The sequence below is a fragment of the Pteropus medius genome, unplaced genomic scaffold (assembly GCF_902729225.1).
Source record: "Pteropus medius unplaced genomic scaffold, Ma_sr-lr_union100, whole genome shotgun sequence".
Lineage (NCBI taxonomy): Eukaryota > Metazoa > Chordata > Mammalia > Chiroptera > Pteropodidae > Pteropus > Pteropus medius.
In genome coordinates this window covers 10,197,791-10,225,218 of record NW_024349803.1, presented here as the reverse complement: position 1 = coordinate 10,225,218, position 27,428 = coordinate 10,197,791, and the positions used below count along the sequence as shown (strand labels likewise).

The 27,428-nt window shown below is 42.6% G+C and overlaps 2 protein-coding genes across 14 annotated transcripts in view; both read left to right on the top strand.

Moving 5' to 3' along the window:
* Positions 1-122: 122 nt before the first annotated feature.
* On the top strand, positions 123-7,182 carry A4GNT (alpha-1,4-N-acetylglucosaminyltransferase). Its single transcript, XM_039837257.1, has 2 exons — positions 123-552; positions 5,089-7,182. Exons 1-2 carry the CDS (start codon positions 145-147, stop codon positions 5,701-5,703), a joined length of 1,023 nt encoding a protein of 340 aa, XP_039693191.1. The 5' UTR covers positions 123-144; the 3' UTR covers positions 5,704-7,182.
* Positions 7,183-8,379: 1,197 nt separating this feature from the next.
* DZIP1L (DAZ interacting zinc finger protein 1 like) overlaps positions 8,380-27,428 on the top strand; it is a 38,872-nt gene continuing 19,823 nt past the window's right edge. Inside the window, exons 1-8 of one of the 13 annotated variants that reach the window (XM_039837251.1) lie at positions 8,380-8,518; positions 9,291-9,377; positions 11,114-11,226; positions 16,436-17,017; positions 20,384-20,468; positions 23,067-23,188; positions 23,879-24,040; positions 25,797-25,925. In XM_039837251.1, the coding sequence (XP_039693185.1) occupies positions 16,517-17,017; positions 20,384-20,468; positions 23,067-23,188; positions 23,879-24,040; positions 25,797-25,925 (999 nt within the window). In that variant the 5' untranslated portion in view covers positions 8,380-8,518; positions 9,291-9,377; positions 11,114-11,226; positions 16,436-16,516. Of the gene's footprint in view, positions 8,519-8,689; positions 8,859-9,008; positions 9,211-9,290; positions 9,378-10,978; positions 11,227-16,435; positions 17,018-20,383; positions 20,469-23,066; positions 23,189-23,878; positions 24,041-25,796; positions 25,926-27,428 lie in introns of those variants that run through there. The other 12 variants (XM_039837248.1, XM_039837245.1, XM_039837256.1 and 9 more) reach the window with 12 other exon arrangements.

The window sequence follows — 27,428 nt, the reverse complement described above, 5'->3', positions numbered from 1 at the left end:
ATTTTACTTAAGATTTTAAAACCTAAGCTCAGAAGTGATATCCTTGTATCGTTTACTTGTGTGCTATCTTTGTCTGGTTTCGTAAATGTAACGTTTAATTAATCGCATTGATTTAAAGGAGCGGGCCGGAAGAGAGAAGCGGACATGCTGAAGGAGCTCCAGCTCTTGCTGTTAGTCATCCTACTGCTTTTATGTGGCTTCCTCTACCAGCTCACCCTGAAGTCCAGCTGCTACTTCTGCTTGCCTCCTGATGAGTTCCAGCAGGGGCCGGAAGCCCTCCTGAGCAAGGGACGCATCATTGTGTTCCTAGAGACCTCTGAGAGAGTGGAGCCATCCCCACTGGTCTCCTGCGCTGTGGAGTCCGCTGCCAGGGTTTATCCTGAGCAGCCTGTGGCGTTCTTTATGAAGGGTCTCAGTGACTCCATGCAGCTGCCCCCAAACTCCACTTACACAGCCTTTTCCCTCCTCTCAGCAATAGACAATGTTTTCCTCTTCCCTTTAAATATGAAAAGGCTGTTTGAAGACACACCATTGTTCTCATGGTACACTCAAGTAAGTGTTCAGAGAATCTTAGAATGTCAGTGTTAGGAGGGACCGCAGAAAATGAGTCCGTCCTACTCATTTTATAGCTGGGCAAACTGAGGGTAAAGACTTGGCGTCAGAAATGGGACTAGAACTCAAATCTTCTGACTTTTGCCTGGCCTTCTTTCTATAGTATTGAGCCCTGATTTAAGTAAACAGGAGAGACTTAGGTTTATCTTTGCCATGGGTCTTTTGCTTCCAGCTCTCTTAGGAGCCAGCATATTTTTGAGACTACTCTTATCTTTTCTAGGTGTATTTTTCTTATTTTTCACTGAGAATTTTAATCCCATCCATGGTAAACATTTTTTTTTTTTTTTGCATCTGAGGGGGAAACTAGGCAATATTTAACTTGAAAATTATGTAAATGGAAAAATCATAAAAGATCAGATGGAGCGCTGCTGTATGAGATTGGGTTATATTATTATCAAGAAACTCCTGGAACTCTTAGGAATTTTGTAATCTTTATCTTAGTAACATAGTGTAATAAGGAAATAATGTTTTAATTAAATATTTCTCTCACAGGGGACTCACAATTAGAGAATGCATAAGGAAATTGTAGTATAGTCACTCAATGATTCCATTATGCAGGCTTTATCTGTGACATCTTATAAAGACTATAATACAGAATTAGATGCTCTTATATTATAATGCAACTCCCTATCCCCTACATCTACATGAAAGAAAAAGACCTGAAGAAAATATACAATACACAATAATAGTAGGCATTTTAGTATAACTGAATGAGGAGTGAATTTAGTGATGAGAATATATTAATTTTAAAATAAAATAACTAAAAAATAAAAGTAATTAAAAAATTGACATCAAAATAATACCATTTGCCTGCCTTATAAAGTCCTATCTAAGTTCTAATCATAGGTTAGACCAAATGTCAGCAAACTTCTTTTTCTCTGTAAAGGGCCAGAAAGTAAATACTTTAGGTTTTGCATACCAAGAAGCAAACTTGAAGCCATCGTAAGGTACTTGTATTAGTTTCCTGTGGCTGCTGTAACAAAGTACCACAAACCTGGTGACTTAAAACTGCAGAGATGTACTTCTTCACAGTTATGGAGAGCAGAAGTCCCAAATCATTTGATGGGGTGGATGTCAAGGTGCAGGCACGGCCCCAGTCCCCTGGGAAGCTCTAGGGAAGAACTCTTCCTGTAGAGCCTATCACTCCAATCTGTCTCTAACTTACATCCCCTTTTCCTCTGTGTTTGTGTGTGTGTGTGTGTATGTGTGTGTGAACTCTCCTTCTCTCTCTCTCTTCAAAGGACACTTGTGATTGCATTTCAGCTCTATCAGGATAATCTCTTCATTTCACGATCCTTAATTGAATCACATTTGCAAAAACCACTTTCCCATGAGGTAACATTTACAGTTTCCAGGACTTAGGACCTGATATCTTTGCATGGCCATTATTCAGCCTACTACGGTATCTATACATAAAAAAGGAAAACTCCTGTCCCACCCTGCCTCATTCTCCTGGGGATTGGGTAGCTCTCCTGGACAGAAGACACACTTGTGCCTAGTTACTGTCAGTGGACACATTTCTGGACTAAGCAATGGGACCGAGTGTGTGTGTGTGTGTGTGTATGTGTTTGGAGGGGGAATTGGTCAGTTTCACTCTCGGCCCCATGTGACTTCTGGGTCCCAGTGCATGCATCTCTTCTCCTGAAAAGCCTAGAAGTCTCAAACTGGGACCTGTCGTGGGGAGGTGGAGTGACTCACTGGATTTTACCTGCAGTTGCTAACAAGTGGCTACTAGTGTGGCCCCAGGCAGAGGCAGGGCAGGCTGTGGGCCAGGGAGGCAGGTGCTAGCAGTGGAGAAGAGACCTGAGGGAAAGGACGTGTCTGCTAGGTCCCTGCGACTCTCAGTGCTAGCCTGCTAGGGCGTGCTCCAGAACTGCACGAGAACAGGCAGCTTGCTGGCTCCAGGCCTACTTTCCCCACACTTGCGTTAGACTAACATTACCTAAAAGTGTTTTGCTTCTTGGAAAAAGACATCTTTACTCAAATCATTTTGGGAGATGCACACCTCGTCATTTTCTCACAGACTAACCTTGTACATGAGGAAATTAAAGGCTCTGTGTAGTTTTGAACCAAAGAAACTTTAATTTGTTTCAATCCGGCATTTTCCAAACTTAATATTTGAGTATGGAACCCTCTTTCAGTATGACATAAATATTTTCTCGGAGCGGATATTCCATGGAACACAGCTTGGGTTGCTCTGAGCTACACCTTGGTTTTGCTATGTTGAGTTTTAGGGACAAGGTGGGCCCTGGGATACAGAGCTCTTAAGTGTCTGCAGGATACTACACAAGGCTAAGCATCTCCAGGGATCATGCCACCATGCCCTTGGGTGGCTGGGTGTGGCATGTTCTGGCCCTGTTAGGCCACCTCAGAATGGCTTGGGGCCAGCTGTTAGGAATGACCCAATGTGCCATTACCTGCTGGTGACCACTGGATTTGCTGCATTGATTTGGCAACTGTAGCCCTTGAAGATGCTCAGGGATGAGTATTGTGGGGGAGGGGAGGGGTGAGCAGCCAGAGCTCTAATCCTCTTTCTGATACTCACCCTTGGGGGAGCTCTTGGAGATTTTAGGCTGATGTTAGTCCAATGCCCACATCAACGCAGGCTTCTTCCTCCTCTGGTTTTGTGCAGCTTTTGATACTCTGTATCTCTGGGTCTGACAATCACCAATTTACCAAGTAATCAACATATTTTTATCCAAACCATGTTTTGTTTTTTTGAATGAGTGGATCTCTGGAGCCAGACTGCCTGGGTTCAAATCCAACCTCTGTCTCTCTGACCTTGGGCATATTACTGAACTCCTTGGTCCTTTTAGTTTTTCACTTGAAAAATTGGAGTAATTATAATATTAATCTTTAAATATTTGCATAGATTATAAAGAACAACTTTAGATAAATTTAGAACAGTTTTTGATAAATTTTCGTTATTATTTATGAGGTTTTCAGCAATTATATACGATATGATGACATGAACAACTTATGTAGCTTTCTGCAGTCTTAGTTCTGTTTCATTTGGCTTTACAGCTGAATTTTAAAGAACGTTTGTTTTGTCAAAAGCCCAGGGTTGCTCTTTAATCTTCTAATCAACATATTTTAGTTCAGAAAAATCTGTTTTGTTTTCTATATTTAAAACTTTGGCCTTTCATTTGGGAACATTGCCATTATCATGATTTATTTCTATTCTTTTTAAAGTTATTTTCTGTTTTGCTCACATTTTAGCATTTGCGGTCATCCATCCTCTCCCACTCCACACCTAATCCATCAAAATCCTTACTGGCTTTATTTTGACCATGGATCCGGGTCTGACCACTTGTCTCACCTCCTCTATTATCATCCTCCTTCACCATCACCTCTTGCCTGGATTATTTCGGTATCCTCCTAACTCGCCACCGTTCTTCTGCCTCTGCCACATCCCAACCCCTGCCCCGTCTGTTTTCCACACAGCGACCAGTGTGAACCTTTGAAGACTAATCCAGATCACATCACTCCTTTCTTCCAAACGTTTCAAATAATTTGTCTTTACCCCAGCCTATATAATCAGCTCTCCCTCCCTACCCCACCCTCTCTGATCTCATCTCCTACCCCTCTCCCTTCACTACTCTGTTTTAGTCACGCTGCCTCCCTCCTGTTCCTGCCTAACTGTTCCCTCTACCCTAGAACTTTCTTCTCTGAGATATCAGCATGGTTCACTTACTCATTTTGCTCACGTTTCTGCTGGGATCCAACATAAGATTGTGCTCTGCCCTGCCCTTTTCATAGCCCCCTCACCCAGCTTTATTTCCTTCATAGTCCTCATGAACACCCAACATATTATATGTCTATTTGTTAATTGTCTATCTCCTCCCAATAGAGATTTTTGTCTTTGTTCACTGACATATCTTTAGCAGCTGTAACAGAGCTTGGCACATAGTAAGTAGGCCCTCAATGAATGAATCCTATTAAAGGAGTTAATTAGTGAGGAAGGCATGCATGCATGCATGCATTTTAAGATTCTTTTCCTTATTTCTCAAATAACATACATATTGACTTTTCCCTATAGTTTCCTACTTTATCTTTTTCTTTATCCGTTTTTAGTATTTTTAGGACTTTAAAAAATTCTTCTTCCACAGTTTCATATTTGTGGTTTGTGCTGAAAGTGACTCACACCGTTCATTGTGAAATCCCTCCTGGGTTTCTGTTTTACCCTTCCACTGCTTCAATTCTTTTTATTCTTTCTTTCTTTCAACAATTTTATGAAATCTTTAATAGCTCCTAAAATCTTCCCATGGATACTGATTGCTGTAAACTTTTTACTTAAAGGTAACTTTTTGGGGTAGAGGTAAGTTTGGTAAATTTGCAAAATTGGACTTTTGGCAAACAGATTTTTGGGAAGCTGGCTTGCTTCCTCCTCCCCAGCTGCCCTGGGCCTGGCCTCCTGCTGTGACACCCCTCCCTCTTCCCCTGCTACTGGGAGCTGATTTGTACCTGTTCCTACAGATCAATGCCAGTGCACAGAGAAACTGGCTCTATGTCAGCTCAGATGCATCCCGCCTGGCCACCATCTGGAAGTACGGCGGCATCTACATGGACACTGATATCATCTCTATCAGGCCTATCCCTGAGGAAAACTTTTTGGCTGCACAGGCTTCTCAGGACTCTAGTAACGGGGTGTTTGGATTCCTACCCCACCACTCCTTCCTATGGGAGTGCATGGAAAACTTTGTTGAACACTACAATTCGGACATTTGGGGCAACCAGGGTCCCATTTTGATGACGAGGATGTTGAGAGTGTGGTGCAAACTCAAAAATTTCCAGGAGGTGAGCGACTTCAGGTGTTCAAACTTTTCCTTCCTACATCCCCAAAGATTTTACCCCATTTCCTATCCACAGTGGCGGCGCTACTATGAAGTTTGGGACACAGACCCAAGCTTCAAAGACTCCTACGGCCTGCATCTGTGGAATTACATGAACCAGGAAGGGAGGACTGTGGTTAGAGGCAGCAACACGCTAGTGGAAAATCTCTACCGTAAACACTGTCCTAGGACTTACAGGGTCCTGATTCAAGGCCCAGAAGGGTTGGTGACCGGGGAGCTGGGTCTAGGTAACGAATAGTTCCAGCGCTGGGTTGCTGCTGCTACATCGTGGAACCAAGTGCTGCCTGGAGCATCTCCCTTTCCCTTGATCTCCACTCTTCTCAGGGGTGCGGGGGCTTATCCACATGTCAGTTAGGATTAGTTTTCTCTGTCTATAATAGAAAAATTCTAAAGACCATTGGTATATATAATATAGAATTTTATTTCTCTCTCCTGTAAAAGAATCTGAGGGCAGGGAATTCAGAGTGAGTGTGGTCACCACAGTCATCAGAGACTAAGGCTCTTTGCATCTTTCTGTTTGTCATCCTTAGTGTCCACAGCTTATGGTCCATATTGCTTCCTGATCTCCAGTCATCATGTCTGCATTTAAATAATGTTCCCTGGACTAGCCATCTAGGGCCAGTCTCCTCGGTCCTGTTTCTGTGTCAGAGACTGACACTGGTGCCACCAAATCTTGTGTGCATGCTGTGGCAGAGGATGACAGCTTCCCAGAGCTAAGTGATCTAATTCTCTGCAAACTCTTGGTATCTTCAGGACCTGGAACAGAGCCTGGCACACAGTGGGTACTCAATTACTCTTGGCTGTATTGAATGTTGAACTGCGGCCCAGTAAGGGAAGAGTGTGAGGGTTTCATGCATGACAGGTCTTGGTCAATTGAGGATGGAGTCTTTAGCTTTTGGCATTACCGACAAGGTGGACTGAGTTGCATGTCAAGTCTACTTTCTCACAACAGCCCTGCAAAAGAGGGGACACATTTACACATGGGGAAATTGATATTGGTGGAAATGATGAAAACAAACAGGTTCTCCCAGAGCTACTTTCTCCACACTTCAGGATTGCGGTGGGAAGAGAGCTGAGAAACAAATGCTCCAAGCTCCAACAGATTTCACACTGTGCTGAACTCAGAAGACACACACTGACTGCCAGTCCATGGGCTGAGCCTAGAGATGCTTTAGCTAATGTGGTTTCATAATGACCCTGGTAGGTAGAGTTTATTTTTTCTATTTTATAGAGAGGTTAAATGACTTTCCCAGAATTACAAAGCTTAGAAATGTGGAAGATAGATGACTCCAAAGCCTGGGCTCTTCTCTCCCTTCCAGTAGAGAGAAAAGTGTCCCCTGACCAAGAGAGGAGAGGAGGAACAAGATTTCCCACAAAGTAGATGGCTCACAGAGAGGCCTTACTTGGTCCTGGTTCCCGCTCCATCCACTTGTTTTTAACATTTAAAATATTGTGGTAAAATATAAAATCATAACATTTACCATTTTAACCACTTTAAAGTCTACAATTCAGTGACATTAAGTACATTCACGCTGTTGTACAACCAACACCACTATCCATTTCTGTAACCTTTTCATCTTTCCAAAGTAAAACACTATACACATTCACTCCCCACCCCAGCCCTGGTAACCACTATTCTGCTTTCCGAAATATCTCTATAAATTTGACAATTCTAGGTACCTTGTATAAGTGGAATCATGTAATATTTATCCTTTTGTGTCTGGCTTATTTCACTCAGCATAATATTTTCAAGGTTCATTTATGTCGTAGCATGTATCAGAATTTCTTTATTTTTTAAGGTTTAATAATATTCCATTGTATGTATATATTACATTTTGTTTATCCATTCGTATGGCAATGGACACTTGGGTTGTCTCCACCTTTTGGCTATTGTGAATAATGCTGCTATCTCCAAATATCCAAGTCCCCGTTTTCAGTTCTTTTGGGTATATACCCAGAAAGAGAATTGCTGCATCCTATGATAATTCTATGGTTAATTATTTGCGGAATCGCCATATACATTCCCACCAGCAATGCATGAGGGTTCCAGTTTCTTCATATCCTTGCCAACACTGTTCACACACATTTTTGCTTTGGTTGCCCCAAGAGAGAGAGCTTGGTCCAATTGAGTCTGGGGTGTGGTGGGGTGGGAAGGGGGGTGGGATGTTAGAGGATGAGGGGGTGATTGGGGGGATGGGGTAGGATGGTAGGGAAGAAAGCCTTAAAAAAGAATTCCCAGAAATCTGAGTTTCGGGAAAGCAAAGACTGTCTACGGGAGGGGATCAGGGACTGATATCAGGAAAAAAGAGTTGTTCAGGCCTGGGTTTCAGAGCTGGATCCACAGGACAATCCAGCAGACTGGGTGGTGGTGGTGGTGGTCGACATCCGACCAGGCTGGGACTCATGCTAAGGACTAGAACGGCAGGGTATCAGAAACCAGTAAGGTTCTTAGTTTAGGGCCGGGTGGGCTGGGTCACCTGAGGTTGCAGTTGTCCCCGCTTATAGGCCAACAACTGTACTGATTTTGTGTGTGTGTGTGTGTGTGTGTGTGTGTGTGTGTGTGTGTGTGTGTGTGTGTGTGTGTGTGTGTGTGTGTACGCAGTCTGGCCTCTCAGCGAGGCCTGAGAGCGTTCACATGGATCCTGGATTTTCCTAACGGATTAAACGTGGCATTCCCTCCTTCGCTCCCTCCGTAACATATCTAAAAATAACTCCTCCCGGGGGGTTGGGGAGAGACTCCACCCCTCCTTGGAGTGGGGTGGGGCGGCTGTTGTAGAAGCGACAGGAGTCAGAGACCCCAGGCCTCCAGCTGCTGGCGCGGAGAGGTTCTCTTGTCTCTGGCTGGGCAGGTTGGCGGCTCTGTCCCGGCCCCCGAAAACTCCTGGGCTCCTCCAGGCTGGGGAAGCATCCCCGCCAGCGCCGCAGCGAGGATTCCGGGAACTGCCTGGGACAGTCGGGGGCGGTGGAGCGAGCTGAGAGGCGGAGCCGGGCGGAGAAGGGGAGCCGGCGCCTCTGCGACCTCTGCCTTTTCTCCCGGCTCCGGGGACCCCCAGGTGAGCCTGGACTTGTGAGAAAACTATGCCAGGAATTCGGCCCGGGAGGGGCGCGGGTGGGGAGCGTCCTTGCAGTCCCAGTGATCCGGGCCGCGGGCCGCAGGAGATTAAACATTAGTGGCTCCGGACGCCTTGCGGGGATCCAGCCCTGGAGCTGCAGAGCTGCGCCGGGGTGGCCTCCAGACGCGCCACTTCTGTGCTCGCCTTCGGCCCTCGACTCCCGCTCCTTCGCCCTGCTCTGGACAGAAGTACCCCTGGATGGGAGCCGTGATATCTGAAGCCCCCAGGATGAGCTTCCCTGGGAGGATAGCCTTGGATTTAAAAACTAAAATGATTTGAGGTGCTTCATGCGTTTGAGTTCTGTCAGTAAAAGGGGATCTTTTAGTAATGAGATGACTTGCAAACGAACTTTGGCATCTCTAGTCCCGCCACCTCCCCCCCACACTCACTCCCGGGCTGGAGTATATCAGGAGGCAGCAATGGTGTTTTCGTTTTGAGGCAGCTGCAGATAAAAATCCAGGGGAGACTTGCTTGGTCCAGGACAAGGGTCCAGAGGCGGGGCGGGGCAGAGGACGGCCCCCGGGCCTGGGCAGCGGCTACCATTCCCGCAGTGCTCCTTAGGGCACAGGGCCTGCCTGTCCCTGCCTTGTCTCCGGAATTTGATTTCTAACTGGACTTTGAAGAGAGGTCTGGTGAGTGTCAGGGGCACTGACTGTGGCCTTCCACACCCCCATCTGCAGACAAGGCATGCGGTCTCTCCTTTTTCACACAGCCCTTACTTAACGCCTCCTGCTGGAGCCGGACTGGCCGCCGAGAACAACCCCACCTAGAGAAGTCTGATCCTTCAGTCAAGTGGCTGGTAAGTGGCTTTTTTCTGTGTCTGTCAGCACCAAGGGTCTGGAGATATTTCCCTCATGTGGAAATATTTTTGGACACTGTCCAACTTGATAAAGTGGTCCCATGAAATTATATCCTTCAGGCTGGGAACAGAAAACTGAGTTCATTTGTGCAACATAACTGGATTCTGCTACGGACCTGGATTTTGGTCAAAAGGCTTGTTGCTCAGTTGAAACTAGCAGGAGCAGGGAAGGGGACAACTTGTTGGACTGTTCTGAATCACCTTGTTGGGCCCTTGAGCAGTCCTGGTCAGCAGGGTTAACAACCTGCAATGCCACCTGTCACTAGATTTCATACCTCTAGGGAGGATTCTGTGGGGTCTAATAGCCTAGGTGCTGAGGATGGAGAAACTCTACCAGGTAGCAATGATTCTTCCATGGGAAAGAAAACACCAGTAGTATATTCTAAACTGGTTTTCTTTTAGATGTGTAAAGTACTGTTGGTTTTTGACAATTTTGTACCTGGGAAAATAGGTCATGTCAGTATGTAGTCTTTTTCTCTGTAATACTCCTGAGAGTTGTCAGTCAAATCTCCGCCTCCTATTTTTATTTTAAAGAAAATCCTTTTGTGGCAAACAACTTAAAATAGGTTTTTGAGCAAACCATGGACACTGTCTTTTAAAAATATCTTCTTAAAGTTTCTGGGAAAGGAGGCCAGCTACAAGGGAGAGCTGTGTGCCTGGTGGAGACGATTTCTCTCTTGCTACTTAATGATTCTGGGAAGGCGGGGCAGCCCCCATAACAGGAAAGAGTAGAAAGGAGAACCTTCTTTAGAAAACAACAGAATGAGATAAGTCTAAGGTCTGTAAGAGGAGTGCTCTAGGAGAGCTCCTAGGTCATTCTCATCTCCTTTGGGGTCTCTCTCACTCCCTTGCCTACAGTGTGTGCATAGCCTGTTTGCAAACTGTGGGAAGGTTACCTTGGTAGACACGACAATTAGCACTAATGACACGCCTGAGCTCCCCGAGGCAGGCACTGCTGAAGTTAGCTGGGAGCCCAGGTAGGCTTGTCAATGATTGCCTGGCAGCGGCTTTGGAAGGCTGGCTCTCCCTCCCCGTGCTCCTCTTGGCTGCATTCTTGAGGAAGCAGAAGAGACAGGAAAGTGGCAGTGGCAGTAGTTTAGTTTAGCTGTCAATTTACATTGAAAAGTCAGCCAGAATTTCTTTTAAATTCAGCTGTTTGGTGGATTTGTGGAAGTTATCTTTCACAGATTATAGTGGTCAGGTTTCAGAAGAACCATAAAGTTTCAGGAATTGTTCCACAGTGGGATGGTTGCCTTGTGAGGTGGTGAACATCTCGTCATTGGGAATGTGCAAAGCAAGGGTGGTAGATGGACTTCCTTTCTTGGCTGCGAGGAGTGCCCCAGGTAGAAATGATCTCTTCAACAACGAAGTGAGTTTGGAATGCTAGCAAAAATATTATTCTTTTGGGTTCCACTAGTTCGTGACATTGGTTTAGGATTGGGAGGTTTCCTGGAACCCTATTAAAACATCTAGAGATGGTTAACGTAGCTTCGGATTTCCTAATGACGGCGAGTCATTTCTGCCTGTGTTTCTATTCCCAGATGTGGGGAAAGCAGTCTGCTGCTGATTCAGTCTGGAGAAAGCACAGTGTTCCTTCCCCTAGGGTATGTGGTTTCCAGGTAACCTGTGGCATTCTCATCTGGCTTTGTCTTCTGCCTGTCCTAACTCAATGCAAGCTGTGGAGTTGAATCTGCGGGGAAACAGGAAGAATTTGAGGTCTCCAGCCCTGACTCTGTTGTGATTTGCTGTAAACTGTTTCAGTCCTTGCAGTTTGGTCAAGAAATCTCAGGTAATGTAATTTTTGTAATGGAAAAGAGTTTATGTATCATTATCATCATCATTGGGAAGTAGTTTGGCATAATTCAAAAGCTTTGAACTCATATGGAACTTGATTTGAATCTTGGCTCTGTTACTTCACAGTTGAGTGACATGGGGAAAGGTCCCTTAGCTTTTCTGAGCCTCCATTTTTACATTTGTCAGATGAGGCAAATCATAGCTACATACGAGGCTGTATGACAGCTAGAAATAGTACTTTTAAAGGCAGGCACATATATACTTAAAGAGTGAGGGCTGTTCTCATCATCATAATCCTCAGATTTCCACAGTTCTGTTCACCTTTTGATGTCAGAGCTTTAGGGCTGCTGAAATTGACCTCTGGGGTTCTAGTAGAAGACAGGAGTAATACTTCTGGGGCTCAGTAAAACATCATGAAATCAGACCCCTAATTCAGAATTCTGGATAACTGGGAGTGGGCCTGATGCCTTTCGTATTTACAGAGTGTGCTCAGAATGTCAACATAAGGATATTAGGGATGGTCAGGAGGCCAGCTAGAACATTGTGGCTACATCTTGACAGTCAGTGTGGGCACTGGGGCATCTCACTGATATACCTGGGCCCACCCGTAATGGCTCCTATACTTTAATTTCATTACTAGCCCATGGGATTAAGCTATGAACATAGATGGTCCACAAATCAATCATTTTACTAAGTCTGAATGGCATTTTTCTCCAAGGAGTCCAAATTAAGAACTCCTAGCTCCATTCTTCCTCTTTATCCTAATGTTTGCTGGTTCATAGCCTCATTTCTCAAGCCCCCAAGGATGTAGAATTTTGAGTCTGATATTCTAAGATTTTGACAGTTCTGCTCAGTTCAATAGCAATCTAGGCTACAGGTAATATGCTAGGGGCTGGAATACAAAGGACGCGAATAAGCCAAGGTCTCAGCCCTTGTGGATCTCATAGCTGGGGGAATGGGGATGGGGTGAGGGGAGAAATGAGACAGACTGTCCTGGTAAGGCCACTCCTTGGTGCTTCCACAGCACCCTGCCCTAGCTCCTACCCTGGCACTCAACACTCTGTAGGGTAATTTCTGTGTATTTTTCTGTCTTTCTGGAAGACAAACTCTGGAACCAGATTCCATCTCTTACCAGTTGTGCGATTGTGGGAAAGTCACTTGCCCTCTTTGTTCATCTCCCAGTTTCTTCATCTGCATACTGGATTTTTGTGAGACTTAAATGGGTAATACATGTAAAGCCTTATAACTGTGTCTGGAGCACACAGTTCCAGAACTGTTAACTGTTTCTATTAACAATGGCAGGGACTGTTGTCTGGGTCACCATCAATCCTGAGTGTCAGTCACAGTGCCTGGCACTTAGTAGGGGCTCAGGAATCGTTTGCTGATGGGGTGGATGAATGACTGCTGTATAGCCGCCCTTCCTCAGACCACAGGTGGTGAGGGCGGGTAAAGAAGTATATGCTCTGTGCTCTGGGAGCCCTGGGGAGGGTCAGGGAATTCTAACTGTGGGCCTAGGAGGGATTTATGGTGGCAATCGTGTATAAGAAAATACTTGAAAATTAGAAAAAAGGAGGCAGGCGATATGGTACATACATTCACCTTTAGTAGGAGCAGAAGGACATGGTGGAGGGCCATCTAAACCAAGAGGCAGCATAGCACATTGTCTAACAGTTCAGACTCTGTAACCAGGCTGCATGGGTTTGGATCCTGCCTCCTATACCTGGGGCAAGCTTCTGCACTTATTTGTGGTTTAGATAATTATAATACCTCTTTGAGAGAGTATTCTGAAGATTACATGAGTTTTTCTTTGTAAAGCATTTAAAAACAGTGCCTATAAACAAATAGCCCGGATATATGAAAGTGTAGACAGCAAGTGATGTGGTAAGTAGGAGATGCAGCTAGAAAGGTAGTTTAGAAACAGTTCATAGAGGTCTTTGAATATCTTTGTAATAAATTTGGAATTAGCTCCCGAGGAACACATAAAATCCATTCCCATATGGCTGAATGGTGGCTGTCCCTTTTAAGCAGGGCATGCACTCCCATTTGCCACAATCCACAACACTCCCTGTCCCAACCTACTGCAGTGGTTCTGAATTAATAAGTCTGGAGATCTGCAGTTCTCAAGGACCCAGGTGATGCTGGTTACTGCTGGTCCAGGGATCACACTTGAGAACCGCTGCCTGATTATATCTTGGACACTAAGATAGAGAATCGGTTGCCATGTATCATTAAGCTTGTACTGTGGTTTCTTTTATACCTGGCATGCCTGCATTTAATGCTACCTTCCTGGGCCTGGTGGAATTTGGATTTGAAATTTCTGGTATTATCAGTATTGGAAGGTTTGTTCTAAAGGTTCCAAGAGACAGATGGGCCTGTAAGAAAGAGATTTGGAAGCGGCTCAGGCTCAGCCTAAAGTAGGCCTACGATAGCTGAAGCTGCGGGTATCCCTGAAGTCATGCCCAAGGAGAATGTGCAGGGAGAGATAGGTATGGGTGAACAGCGGAATATTACAGGGACACCGGCACACTCTGCCTTAAAGGAGGGGTGAAGTGTAGTAACCATTCAAGGAAGAGGCTGGAAGGAGTATTAAAAGGGGTGGGAGGAGAGCCGAGAGGATTGCTGATGGAGCGTTCTTGGCCTTATTGTTAGAAAGAGGATTGTGGGCAAACATCTGAGGCCAAAGCTTAAATAGTTAAACGGTGCATTCTCAGGTGAGCTCCTAGTCTGCAGGAGGACAGGAAGCAGGTGTCCTGTTACTCTTGCCCACAGCATGCCTAGTAACCTGCTGTTGTTCCAAGCCACGGCTTGTTGTGGCAATTGTCTCTGAGGCTCAAATGACACAGTTGTATCTTGAAGCTGAGCATGGTGAGTACCATATCGCCTGCCTCCTTTTTTCTAATTTTAAATACTGTGACATGTTAAGTAGAAACGTACTGGTCTTCTCCTCATGCCATGGTCGGGATGCTTGTGGCTGGAGAGTTGTGATTTTGAAATATGAATTGGGGAAGAGTATTTGAGAAAGGGAAGCATAGAAGCTGAAATGGAAAAGGTAGGTCTGTGGCATCCTGTGGGCAGTCTTCCAGACCTGGTTTAGGGTTTGGACTTGGACTGTGGCAATAAGGAGCCACACTGAGTTCCTGAGTGGGCAGGACAGTGTGTGGTTAATATGCCTCGGTAGCCCCAGTGCCTGGCACCAGGCCTGGCCCAGGTAATCATGCTGTAAATGAGGGGGTAGAGAGTGAATGAATGAAGGAGTTTGAGGGATACAGGGTGATGATCTGATCAAAGCAAATTTTTAAGGCAAAGAGCCTCAAGAATCATGTTGGGTGGTTCAAAGTCCACAAGCTGTGGAGCCAGATGCACCTCTAACTGTATTTCAACTCTGGCCTCCCTATCTGAGGAGAGCCACATAACCTCTCCAGACATCAGTTTCCTTGTCTGTACAATGGGAACAGTAATAGCTGTTTGTAGGTTTGTAGTTAGAGTTTATAGCTGGCACAGAGCTGGTATTATTACTGAATGCCTTCCACTTGCATCTCTTCTAGTTTTCACAGTATGCTGTGGGTAGATAGGGCAGGCCTGTCACTGCCTTTCTCAAATGAAGACAGAGGCTCAGGGAGGTCCTTTCTTGGACGTCCTTCCCCTTTTTGCAGACCCAGCCCCACCATTTCTTCAAGGCCTTTCCTCTTCATGAGGTCAATGACCTTTCAATTCTCTGACTTTCTATTGCATTTAAAAGTTGGAATCACATGATCTAGAAAGAATTTGGTTAAATAGGGTCACATGCACTTCTTGTTGCCCCAGATTCTAAGTTCCTGAAGGGCAGAAATTATATTTTTTCTTTAAAAAATTATAAAAGTAATTGATGATGATGTAAGAACTTTAAATAGTATAGAGAAGTGGAAAATGGAAGATAAAGGACCTAACTTCTATTCCCATTCCCAGAGGTAACTGGTAACTATGGCTAATAGCCTGCTAATTTTTCTAGGGAAAGTCTATGCTTATGAAATAATAATAACGAATCATAAATTAGTATATGTATTTTATTTAATTATGATTATACATGAATAACAAATAGAATCATTCATATATGTACATATACCTATGTTTATATGTGTATATAAATAAAATAATCATTATCGGTCTGTGAAAGGCCTATCTATTTATCTATCTTTCCGTCTATCCATTTTCTACCCATGCACCATCCATCTATTCATTTATTTACTCCCATTGCCCTCCTCCCTCATAGGCAACCATTCCAATGTGATATATCTATATCTATTTATATATATATTTAGACATATAGATAATTATGTGAGATATACATAGCTCCTTTATTTTGCGAGTTACTATTAAATGTGATTATGTTATATCATTTAAACAGAAATAGAAAGATATATACATATATGTGATCATTATTCTATAACAGTACATGTAAAGCTGCTTTATTCTCATCAATAGTCTCGTTGTATTCCATTGTATAGAGATACCTTTTGTAGCCCCTATTGTACCATATCTCTAGACATGGCCACTCTCTTAAGCATCATTGCCCCCACCCTCCTGTCTCCCTGCCACTCCTGCAGTGGTGGACATCATTTCACTCACATCCCACGAGAAAACATAGACATATGATCACATCTTCCTTCAGGGAAAACTGGGAAATGTAGCCCATCCCTGTCCACTACAATCTGGTAATTACAGGAGAACAGGAGGGGATGTCGTGGACATTAGGTGGCTCTGCCACCCATGCGAATTGTTGGACTTTATCTTGAAGTCAATGTAGGGTTGCAGAAGGACCCACTTCTGCATTTGACAGTTTCCCCCGACAAAGACCTCTGGCAGTGGACTTGGGCATGGGGATGTTCACTGAGGACCTACTACGTGCCAGGTGGGTGCTTCACCTTCCTCATTGCTAATCACAATCCTGTAAAGTGAGCCCCATGATCCTTGTGATCCCAATGTACCTAGGAGGCTTAAAGACGTGAAGGAACTTGCCCAAGGTTGAGGGTCTGAATCCATATCTGTATGATTATAAAGCCTATATCCTTGCCTTCCATGCCTCTAGCCATGTTATCGCATACCACGCATACTCCAGCTGTTGTTCAGATCCTTCACTTTACCCCACTTAAGCTCTTGCTGGCCTGGTGCATGGTACATGCAGCCCATGAATCTTGCCTAACTCGTACTCTCTTCTCATTTTCTAGGCCCTTTCTCAGCTCCTTTGCTTGCTGCCGTGGCCTTGGCGGCACCCGTCCCCAGTGATCAGCCCAGGGCTTCCCCTGCCCATGCAGTCTCCTGCTCACACTGCTGAGGGCCTCAGTGGTCCCCTCTTTGGGGCCTACGCACTCCCTACCTTCAAGTTCCAGCCTCGCCATGAGAGTGTGGACTGGAGGCGCATTAGCGCCCTAGATGTGGACCGCGTGGCACGGGAGCTAGACGTGGCCACCCTGCAGGAAAACATTGCTGGTGTCACCTTCTGCAACTTGGACCGGGAGGCCTGCAGCCGCTGTGGACAGCCTGTGGACCCGGCGCTGCTCAAGGTGCTGCGCCTGGCACAGCTCATCATTGAGTACCTGTTGCACTGTCAAGACTGCCTGAGTGCCAGTGTTGCCCAGCTCGAGGCACGGCTGCAGGCCAGCCTGGGCCAGCAGGAGCGTGGTCAGCAGGAGCTGGGCCGCCAGGCTGACGAGCTCAAAGGTGTGCGGGAGGAGAGCCGCCGGCGTCGCAAGATGATCAGTACCTTGCAGCAGCTGCTCCTGCAGACAGGTGCCCACAGCTACCAAATGGTGAGTAATCTTGGCAGGGCGGGGAGAGCGGGAAGGCCAAGCACCCAGCCTCTGGGCCGTCTTGGTAGCACTGCTCTCTGAACCTTGAGACTGCTGTGGGCCATTCTCACTGGTTAGGAGCAGATTTTAGAGATTCCGATTATGGCCAGAGAGTCTGAGGGTGTCTGATCAGGTTCTATAGAGTGTGTGTATGTGTGTGTGTGTGTGTGTGTGTGTGTGTGTATGTGTATTATGGAGATTATACATGTACAGCAGGTGTGTGTGTGAAGGATTTATGTGCACGTGTTTATAGAGAGGGTGTATGTCTAGTGTTTGCACGTGAATGTATGGAGGAGGTGTGTATGTGCTTATGGAAAGAGTGAATATGTGTGTGTCTAATGTATGCATGTGAATGTTTGGAGGGTACATCTGTGTATGCCGTGTGTGTGTATATGGAGTGGGTGGTGCGTAATATGTGCTTGTATGTGTGTACGAGTGTACATATAAAGATATATTTATGGTGTGTTAATGAATGAGGGTATATATATGTCTAAGGGTGAGTGTATTTATGGAGGTGTGAATGTGTATGTATGTGTGTATATGTGAGGGGTTTGTGTATGAGAGTGTGGTATGCGAGAGTGTATTTAAGATGGGTGTTTGTGTGTAATCAATATGTGGCAAGGGACTGGTAGAATCAGGCCCACTCTGGAAAAGTGACTTCAATATTCAACCAAATGACAGTTACCCAGAGTGATATTTGAACATTTGCATGTATTTTCATGGAAAGTGTGGATTGGAGACTGTTGACCTTTAATAAATTGTCATGGTAGGCAGGCTCTGTGCCAGGCTTTGAGGATGTAGGCGCAAGTCATGTTAGTTCAGGTTTTTAGGAAATCCATGGTTTGGGGTTGATGGGACAAAAGGAATCATTATCATATAATGTTAATTGTTGGAATGGTAATTGATATAATTTATATAATGTACTTATGATAAAAAAAAGGTCAGATCCCTTCAGTAGTTAAGTGACATAATAGCCAATTTGGTTAGGCCAATAAAGAACTTATCGGGTAATTTAATTGAAAAATCCAAGGTCGTGGTGGCACTCAGGTGTGGCTTTGCCCCAGTAATCAGATGGCACCAGAACTTTTTTTTTTTCCCTGCAGCTTTTGGCAATTCTTCCTCAGCGTGGGTTCCATTCTTATAAAGAGTCTTTATGTGGTAGCAAGTTGGGCCACTGTAATGCCAATTGCTCATTTTACCAGATTTAAGGCTGACGTAACGGAGGACCTACTTTGGTCCCAGTAGCCCAGCCAGTATTTCAGTGTGTCTCCTATGTTTAGGTCTTCTATCCATCTCTGAACCAGTCACATGACCCTGGGAATGCAGGGCTCTGATTGGCTTTGGTCTAGGTCACATATTCAATTGTAGACCATGGGGTGAATTGAAGCTCACGGCTTGAGAGTAAGGGAGAAGGTAATTCCCAGCAGAAAGTTGGGTTGCTATTATCAGAAGAAAAGGAAGTGGCTACTGTACTGCCAAAAATGAATAGCATTAATTTGGAGAAAGTACTAAGTAAGTAAATGACTGAGGAGCTGTGGGAGCACAGAGGAGGAAGAGGAAGAGTCTTCCTGAGGTGGTGTTTAAACTGAACCTTGAATGTTGAGTACAGTTTTGTAAAGGAGTGTTATGGGCAGAGACAGCCAAGGAACTAGTGTGAGAAGGGTGCTCCGTGTGATGGCTTTGGAGTGGCCCGAGGTGGGGTTTGGCCTGAGGGGGACTGTGATGAGAGATGTGGCAGGGGAGGATAGCAGAGCCAGGTCCTGGTGGCCTTGAATGCTATGATAGAGTGTTTTAGTCTGAAGTCAATGGTGGCTGTCCAACTTCAGGTGCCTTGTTTGTGAGTGTCCTGCTTGAGGTGGGAATGGGGAAGCAGGGAAGAGCAGGATGAGGGAAAGGGCTTATAATTTGGAATAAGATGCCTTAAAAAATATATCCTACCCCACCCAATTCATATTCCTTCTGAAAACTAGAAACCCGTTTGTGTTACTTTAGAACTCCAGACTGGGCTAAGTGTGTCAATCCAGGTCGTGTCCGTTTGGATTAAGTTTGACTATGGCTGGCAGAAAAGCTCAAATCATAATTGTTCGAATCAGTTCAAAGTTTATTTTTCTCTCTTATGAACACAGTTTAGGGGTAAGTAAATCAGGGCTGGTATGTAGTGCCATAACCATCAATGGGACATAACCAGTTCTTTATGTTTCTCTGCCAGCCTTGTCATCTGGCTTCTGCCTCATAGTCCAAGATAGCTGCCTGAATTCCACCTCTCAAGTCTACATTCTGTTCAGCAAGAGGAGAGAGAGTGAGGAATGTCATAACTCTTTCTTTAATGACACCTTCCAGAAGTTTCATATACCACTTCTGCTTGCATATCATTGGCCAGAATTTAGTCCCATGGCCATATCTGGTTACAAGAGAGGCTGGGACATACAGTGTTTATTATCATTAGCTTCATGATCAGCTATAAATCAGGGTGTCCGTTACTAAGGAAAAAGGGAAAATGGGTATTGGAGACAACTGGCAATTTCTGTCACATTTGCCCTTTTGTAAAGATTGCAATATGCCCTCTTACTCTGACTGGTTACGGCAGCCTGTAAAGCTGTGTTGGAAGAATTTTGAAGTTTTACAGTGAAAAAATGATATGATAAATTGGCAGTGTCTAAAATGCCTTAGGAAAGTGATGTAAAATTAGAGATGTTATTATTTGCTATCCTCTGCTCAACACATTGGGATGGGACCTGGACATTTATAAAAACCCTTTTTATTATGGAAAATTTTAAACATATATGAACATAGAGAGAATAATATAATGAACCTTCATTTACATACTACCCAGCCCAATAGTTATCAACTCATGGCCAATGTTGTTGTATTTGTTCCCCTACCCGCTTTTCCTCACCCTAGATTATTTTGAAGTGTATTAGTCATGATTTTATCTGTAAAGATTTCAGTTTGTATTTCTAAAAGACAAGGACTCCCACTTTTAAACATTAACACAATGCCACATATATATGATGCAATGTTAATCAATAGAATGGTAATTGATATAATATTAATCATGATAAAAAGGGTCAGAATCCTTTCAGTAGTGACAGAATAGCAATCTAACCTGGCTTAGGGCAATAAGGATATATACATCTTTAGGCCAACATATATATATCTTTTTTGCAGGGGTGGATGTTGATATTGCTACCTTACTTAGTAAGTCAAATTCTGCATTTCTGAAGCAGCTCAGAGGTCCCAAGGTAATGGAACTTTTGATATAGGGAGAATCCCAGGCTGGTTCAGATGATCTAATCCTGCACTTCCCACTACTTCCCCTCTGTGTAGTGCCACCTGTGTGACAAGACGTTCATGAATGCCACCTTTCTCCGGGGCCACATCCAGCGCAGGCATGGGGGCATGGCGGAAGGTGGTGAGTCTAGGTGGCCTTTCTGGCACTGTGGAAGGACCGCAGCTGGACTTCAGAGGGTGGAGGGTGTAATACCAAAGGTATATGCCCTCAGTTAAAGATGGGGTGGTCCCATCATTTACCATGGGGAATCCCCCATGGGGCTGAGAGGGTTTCTGACCACATGTGTAGAGAAAAGAGGGCTAGGAGTCAGACAGGCAGATTCCGGTTTTAGCTTTGCCCCTTTCTACTATGTGACCATGGTCAATCATTCCCCCTCTGAATCTCAGTGACTTTCCCTGTGAGTGGGCCTTACCCCCTCAACCTTCTGTTATATAAATATATAAATCCCATTAATTAAAACCTTCTGTGACGCTGGTATTCTCTCATGCTAACTATGAATGAGCTTAAATGGAGTTAATGAGCAGTCAAAGCAGGTCTTGGACTTTTTTATGTACATGAGCTTATTATGATGTAACTACTTTAATTTTACTGTTTCAAATTCCAAGATGAATAGCAAGCTGTATGTTTCCCAGATAGAGAGATTTGCATACTTTATATCAATTTTTGAGATTCAATAAGAAATACTTGTTGAAACATAAAAATATAAAATAAATATATAAATCCCCTTAATTAAAACTTTTATTTCCTATTCAAAGAAAAGACAGAGTTTTAAAATAGCACTATTTACCTAGTTGCTATGTATTTATTACATATCTATTTCTGCTTGGTTCTGCATGAGAGGCTGCTAAAGAAAAACAGATTTTCCACATCTTAAATATTTTTTGATAAAATTATGTGTCTTTAAAGAGATATTAATACACCTGTATTTACTGCAGCATTGTTCTTACTGGCTAAGATGTGGAAGCAACCCAAATGTCCATTGATAGGTGAATACATAAACCGATTGTAGTGTATATTCAGCTTTGAAAAGAAAGAAAATTCTGACATATACTACAATATGAATGAACCTTGAGGACAAATCAGTTACAAACACACAAATACTATATGATTCCACTTACATGAGGTACCTAGAGTTGTCGAATTCATAGAAACAGAAAGTAGATTGGTGGTGGGCCGGGGCTGAGAGCTGGAGAATGGGGAGTTAGTATTTAATGAGTGCAGAGTTTCTTTTCTACAAGATGAAAAGAGTTATGGGGATGGATGGTGGTGATGGCCGCACATCATTATGAATGTATTTAATATCACTGAAAGGTACACTAAAAATGGTTAAGTTGGTAAATTTTATGTTACATGTATTTTGCCACAATAAAAAAATTGGAAAAAATGCCTTCGATATAGAAAGTTTAAATACAAGAAGGTAGAGAAGAGAAAACAAAAATTATGGACAATATCCCGTGGTTAATATTTTGGTGTATTCTCTGTCATTATTTTTCTGTATACATATATAATCGTACCGTATGCAGTTTTGACTATTTTTATTTTCAATTAAGAATATATCGCATTTTCCAATGTCATTAAATCATCTTTGAAAACATGATTCTAAAAGGCTGAATATTATCATATGGCTACATAATTTATTTCACAGTTGAATTATGTCATTATTTACACAGGTTACTCAAAAATTTTCCTACTATAAACCACATGATGATCAATTCTTGTATGTGCATTTTTGAATATATTCTTATTATTTCTTTAATGTAAAGTGATGTAAAGAAAGGGGAAAGATGTTCTTAAGACAACTTTGCTACATTCATGTTCATGACCTTTTTTTCTCAGGCAGTTGGCTTCTCAGATACCCCAGCTCTCCACTCTCACGTCAAATTATTAACCCAAATCAATTTCTACCACATCTAAAAATTGCTTGTTTCCAAAAAGTCCTATCTGAGAAAAGCCATATCTCTTTTCAAAGAAAGGCTTAAAGTTTTAATAACAGTTTTAATCATTAAATGTACTGTAAAGAGTAACAAATATACAAGTACAATTAGTGTCTTTTTCATTAACCCTTAACTCTTGCTTTATCAGTATGCGGTTTAGTTAGAAAGTTCTTTTATAATTCATCCTGAATCTTTTTTTTACTTAAAAAACTTGAAGTACACACTTAAACCTACCTGGGCTAAAATGTTCCTTCATAATACATTCTGCCTTTCTTTCATCTGAAATTTAAAATTCTATTTAAATTATTGAAAAAAGTGAACTCAAAACTAAAAGTATTTTTAGTATTCTCTGATTACTGTCAGGATACATAGATATGATCTTTGTATTAATAATTAGCATGTACATGCTATTTGGTGTTCTGCTTCTGTTACTCTAATAATTTTGCATTCACATTTCCATATGTCAGTAGTATTAAAATAGTTATCTTAAATGACAGCAGTAGTTCACATTTATTGAGCTGTCATGCCAGGCACTATACAAAGCACTTCGCATGATCACATTTCATCCTCAAAAACCCTCTGAGTTAGGTGCTATTATTATCTCCATTTTTCAATTTGAGGAAACTGAGGGTTAGAGGTTATGTTATTTGCCCAAAGTCAGTGTACAATGTGAATTGCAAAGCTGGTCTCAGACCAAGGTGTGATTGATTACACAGGCGAGGAGCTACACTCCACTGAATATTTCACTTAAACTGATCACCCTCCCTTTGCATGGACTGCACAGGAAAACAGAAGAAGCAGGAACAGCCAGTGGAGGAGGTGTTAGAAGAGCTGCAGGCCAAGCTAAAGTGGACCCAAGGGGAGCTGGAAGCCCAGAGGGAGGCTGAGAGGCAGCGGATGCTTCAGGTAGGCGTGGAGAAGAAATGTCAGGGGACTCGGTCATGAACAGCCCAAGAAACTCAGGATGCACACATCTCCCTCAGGCCCAAAATTCTGGCTGGTCTCCGGGGGTTGGGAGTCAGAGTTAGAATGGATCTTCCTGAAGGTGGTAAATGATTTTAGGTCGTCTGGGAGGGAAAAGTCAATCATTTGTTGGACCTGTCTGGCTAGAACCAGAGCAGGGAGATGCAGTTTCCTGAATTCTTCAGCACCCTCAGAGGGAATTTGAACTTGAATTTTAACATTTTACACTACACTCTGAGTTTACTCTTTGAGGACAAAGATGAGGTTCTATTCTGAAAGCTCCAGAATCTAGCTCAGAGGAGGTACTCTGTAAATATTTGTAAAATGAAAATACATAAACTTACCTTACTCATTCCTTCATTTATTCATTCATCATTCATTCCTCAGCATTCATAGCATCAGCTATGCCAGGCATTGTGAGGAATAGAGAGGAAAGACATGATCCCTATCCTCAAGGGACTTTACATTTCTGATAAGACTTGGTCCACTCCAAGTCCAACCAACGGGGACAGTGGGACGAACATTATTTGGATCTCTGTAGTGACTTGCAAGGACAAGGGACCCTAGCAGTTTCTCAGTAAATATGTCGTAATGTAGAATTAATGATTCCATTGTTCTTGTCGTTCTTTGTAGGAAGCAGAGATCACTCGTCAGAGGGAAATAGAAGCTAGGAAAGAATTTGATGAATGGAAAGAAAAAGAGCGAGCCAAGCTATATGGAGAAATAGACAAGCTAAAAAAATTATTTTGGGATGAATTTAAAACTGTTGCCAACCATAACTCTACACTAGAGGAGGTACCCAACATTCTTTTGTTGAAAATCTGCTTCTTCTTTTGTTGAAAATCTGCTTATTTGTTCTAAAATTCATTTCTTTGTACTAGTTGTATTTCTTCTGCCACTGTAAGGCCAGATACCAGAGGCCAGTGCCTGGGACTGAATTCTTGCTTTATCATACACTAGCTGCGTGGCCTTGGGCAAGTTCCTTAATCTTCCCATACCTTAGTTTCTTTTTGTAAGACAAGTTGCTGAAAGGGTTAAATTAGTACATAAATAGCACTTAACATTATCTGGTATATAGTTAAGAACTCCGTAGATATTATCCTTATTTTTGCAGAGGGCTTTCATCACTGGAGAAGAAATGAGGCAAAATTTAAATAAATGTATTTTTCTCTCAATAATTATTTGTTGAGTGCTAGCTACCTGGTAGGCACTCTGTGTGGACTGTGGAAATTATACACAATAGCTAACATTTACTCACTGTGTTTACTGTTTTCTGGCTCCTATGCAGAACACTTTATATACACTGATTTTGAATCCTCATAACAACCAAACATTCATAACATACTCACAAAGATACATCATTAGTTTATCAATTTCTTAAAAAAAATTTTTTTTGAAAAACTATTAACATTCCTTCTTTACAGGTGAAGTCATTGAGGTCATATAACTTGCCCAAGGTCACACAGCTGTTAAGAGTTGGAGCTGGGATTTGAACCTAGTTCTTTAAACTTCAAAGCCCCTGCTTTTCTACTGGATATACTATCAAGTTTATTCAGGAAAACCTTACTAATGTTATTCCTAGACTGTATTTTCCCATATAAACCTGTATAACTAAAACTGTATCTGGGTAAAAATTTTGAGGAGAAATACTTTCCGAATGTATTTAGCTCCTATGGGCCCTCCTGACATCAAGAAAATCTTTTCTTGTTTTTGAAAATGAACTGTCAAATAGTGTTTCTCACAGCCATTTCACGTTTTGCCTATAGAAACACATAGGCAACTTTCCAGAAGGGGATTGTCATAGAATATGCCTGAAGTCTTGGGTGACCCATCATCTCAGTCTGAGACTGAAAGGGGGTGGGGTTGAAATGAGAGCTCTGTGTGTGTGTGTGTGTGTGTGTGTGTGTGTTATCTAGAAATTTGATAGATAGGTATTGATTTGAATTTGGAGTTGTTCAGAAACTATCTCAGCAAGGATCAAAAGGTTACTTTTGGTTAGGAAATTCTGAGTTTTGCTAAATGAGGACATAATTCTTATCATCCATGGTTTCCTTTTAACTTGGATCACATTCTTCTAAATTGGAACATCCAATTTTTTTTCTTTTCCCCTGTAGGATTGCTTATGTGCTTATGTCGTGTGTCTTACTCCTTTCTCCTCTCACCTGACATTTTACTATTTTACTTTTATTAAAGTATAGGAATCAAACTGGATACAAAATTCTCAGTGTAGTCGTTATTTTGTTAACATATTTTTTAAAATTCTAGGGGAAAAAAATAAGATTCCGTTTAGAGTGATTGTAAAAAACACTGTAAGACAGTCCATTTTCTGTCCTTCCATGGGAAATTGCTTTTCCTGTGCAAGGCCCGAGGTCTCAGGAGAATCCCAGAGAAGGAGAACATGGACTTGTGTGAATATTCACTGGCAGATAGCTAGTGAGGACAAGTGTGTGGTGGGGGTATGGTGTGCTTCTCTGGCACTGCCCGAGGTATGAAAAAAACAACATCGTGATTAGATTTTCATCTAAATAACACGATTCCCTGGCCTTTTCAGAAACTAAAGGCACTACAGTCCCACAGTGTGATGGGATCCAACCTCGGGTCGCTGCGGGATGAGGAGTCTGAGGAGAGACTCAGGCAGGCACAGGAGCTCCGGGCCATGAGGGAGAAGATAGAGGCTCAGGTGAGCTGATGTCCCATGCCTTTCTCCCGAGAGCCAGCCGAGAACCATGTTGTCTTATAACTAAGTTTCTCGCTTTGGCTTTGTGGTTTTAGGGAAGTTGAAAGACATTAAAATTCTATTTTTTCAGACCTTTTGCCAATACATGAAAGCATAGAAGAGGGTTCTTGCAGTGCTCAGTGCAAGACTGGTGACATGCATGTGCGTAATACCAGATTTATCTGGGATCTTTTTCAAAATACACAGCTATGTCTCTTATTGGACACCTTTGCCCTCATTTTGACTCTAACCCAGTTAAAAATAACATTCAGAAAGTGTGACAACCTCCTGGATTGAAGATATTTGGGATGAATCTAGTGGTGTGATGGTAAATATTTAACAGCTGGTTCTCTGGAACTAAAAAAATCTTTGATTTGTAGCATTTGCCATTTTCTGTGGTGTAAATATTCCATGGACATGGAATTGGGAAGACTTGTGTACAATCTGCTCTCACAAGACGGTAGGAGGTAGCTCTGGCCACCACTGGGTGAATCTTAAAATAGTCCAGTTATGTATGGTCTGTGTCATTGATAATTCCATGGCAAGAAAGACAATTAGCACAGTCATTAAATCATGTTGTGCTTCTCTTCCTGCTAAGATTGCTAAGGAGATTAATGTCTAATTAACAGAAGCAAAGTGTTTTCTACTGCTTGATTTTTCACATATACAAAGCTGTTCTTTTTCTATGAACTCTGTTCACATCCTTCACCTGTTTTTCTATCGATTTCCTTATCAATTTGACAGTTCGTGCAGTGTATGGAAATTAACCTGACAGACACTTCATTGATCTTGTTGAGGCCATTTTCCCCACTTTTCTATTGGTCCTTCCACTTTGTTTACTGTGGTTTTGGCCACACAAAATTAATAATGTGGTAAAAATTATCAAATTATCAATCTTTTATTTATGGTCTCTTTGAGATTTAAAAATAAAATATTCCTGTATTTTATTTTAGTACTTTTATGGCCTCATTCATTCATTCATACCACTTAAGTGAGGTATGATTGACATATAAAAAAGTTGTACCTATTAAATATATAAAACTCAATGAGTTTGGGCATAAGTAAACTATCCTATGGAACTATCACCACAATCAGGCCATAGATATATTAATCACCTGTCAAAGTTTGCTCCTACCCTCATTATTATTATTACCATCATCATTGTTATTTTTTCTGTGTATGGTAATAATACTTAACATAAGATCTACCTTCTTAGCAAGTTTTAAGTATACAATACAATATATATATCATGCATTATAAACTTTTGACCATAACCTTTGGCCATAACCTCCTGATTTTCAACTCTTCTTAACCTTTGGCAATCACCATTCTTCTATCTGTTTTGTTTCTGTGAGTTTGACTATTTTGGACTCCACATATAAATGAAATCATGCAGTTTGTTTTTCTGTGGCTGGCTTATTTCACTTAGCATAATATCCTGTATGTTCAACCATGTTGGCACAAATG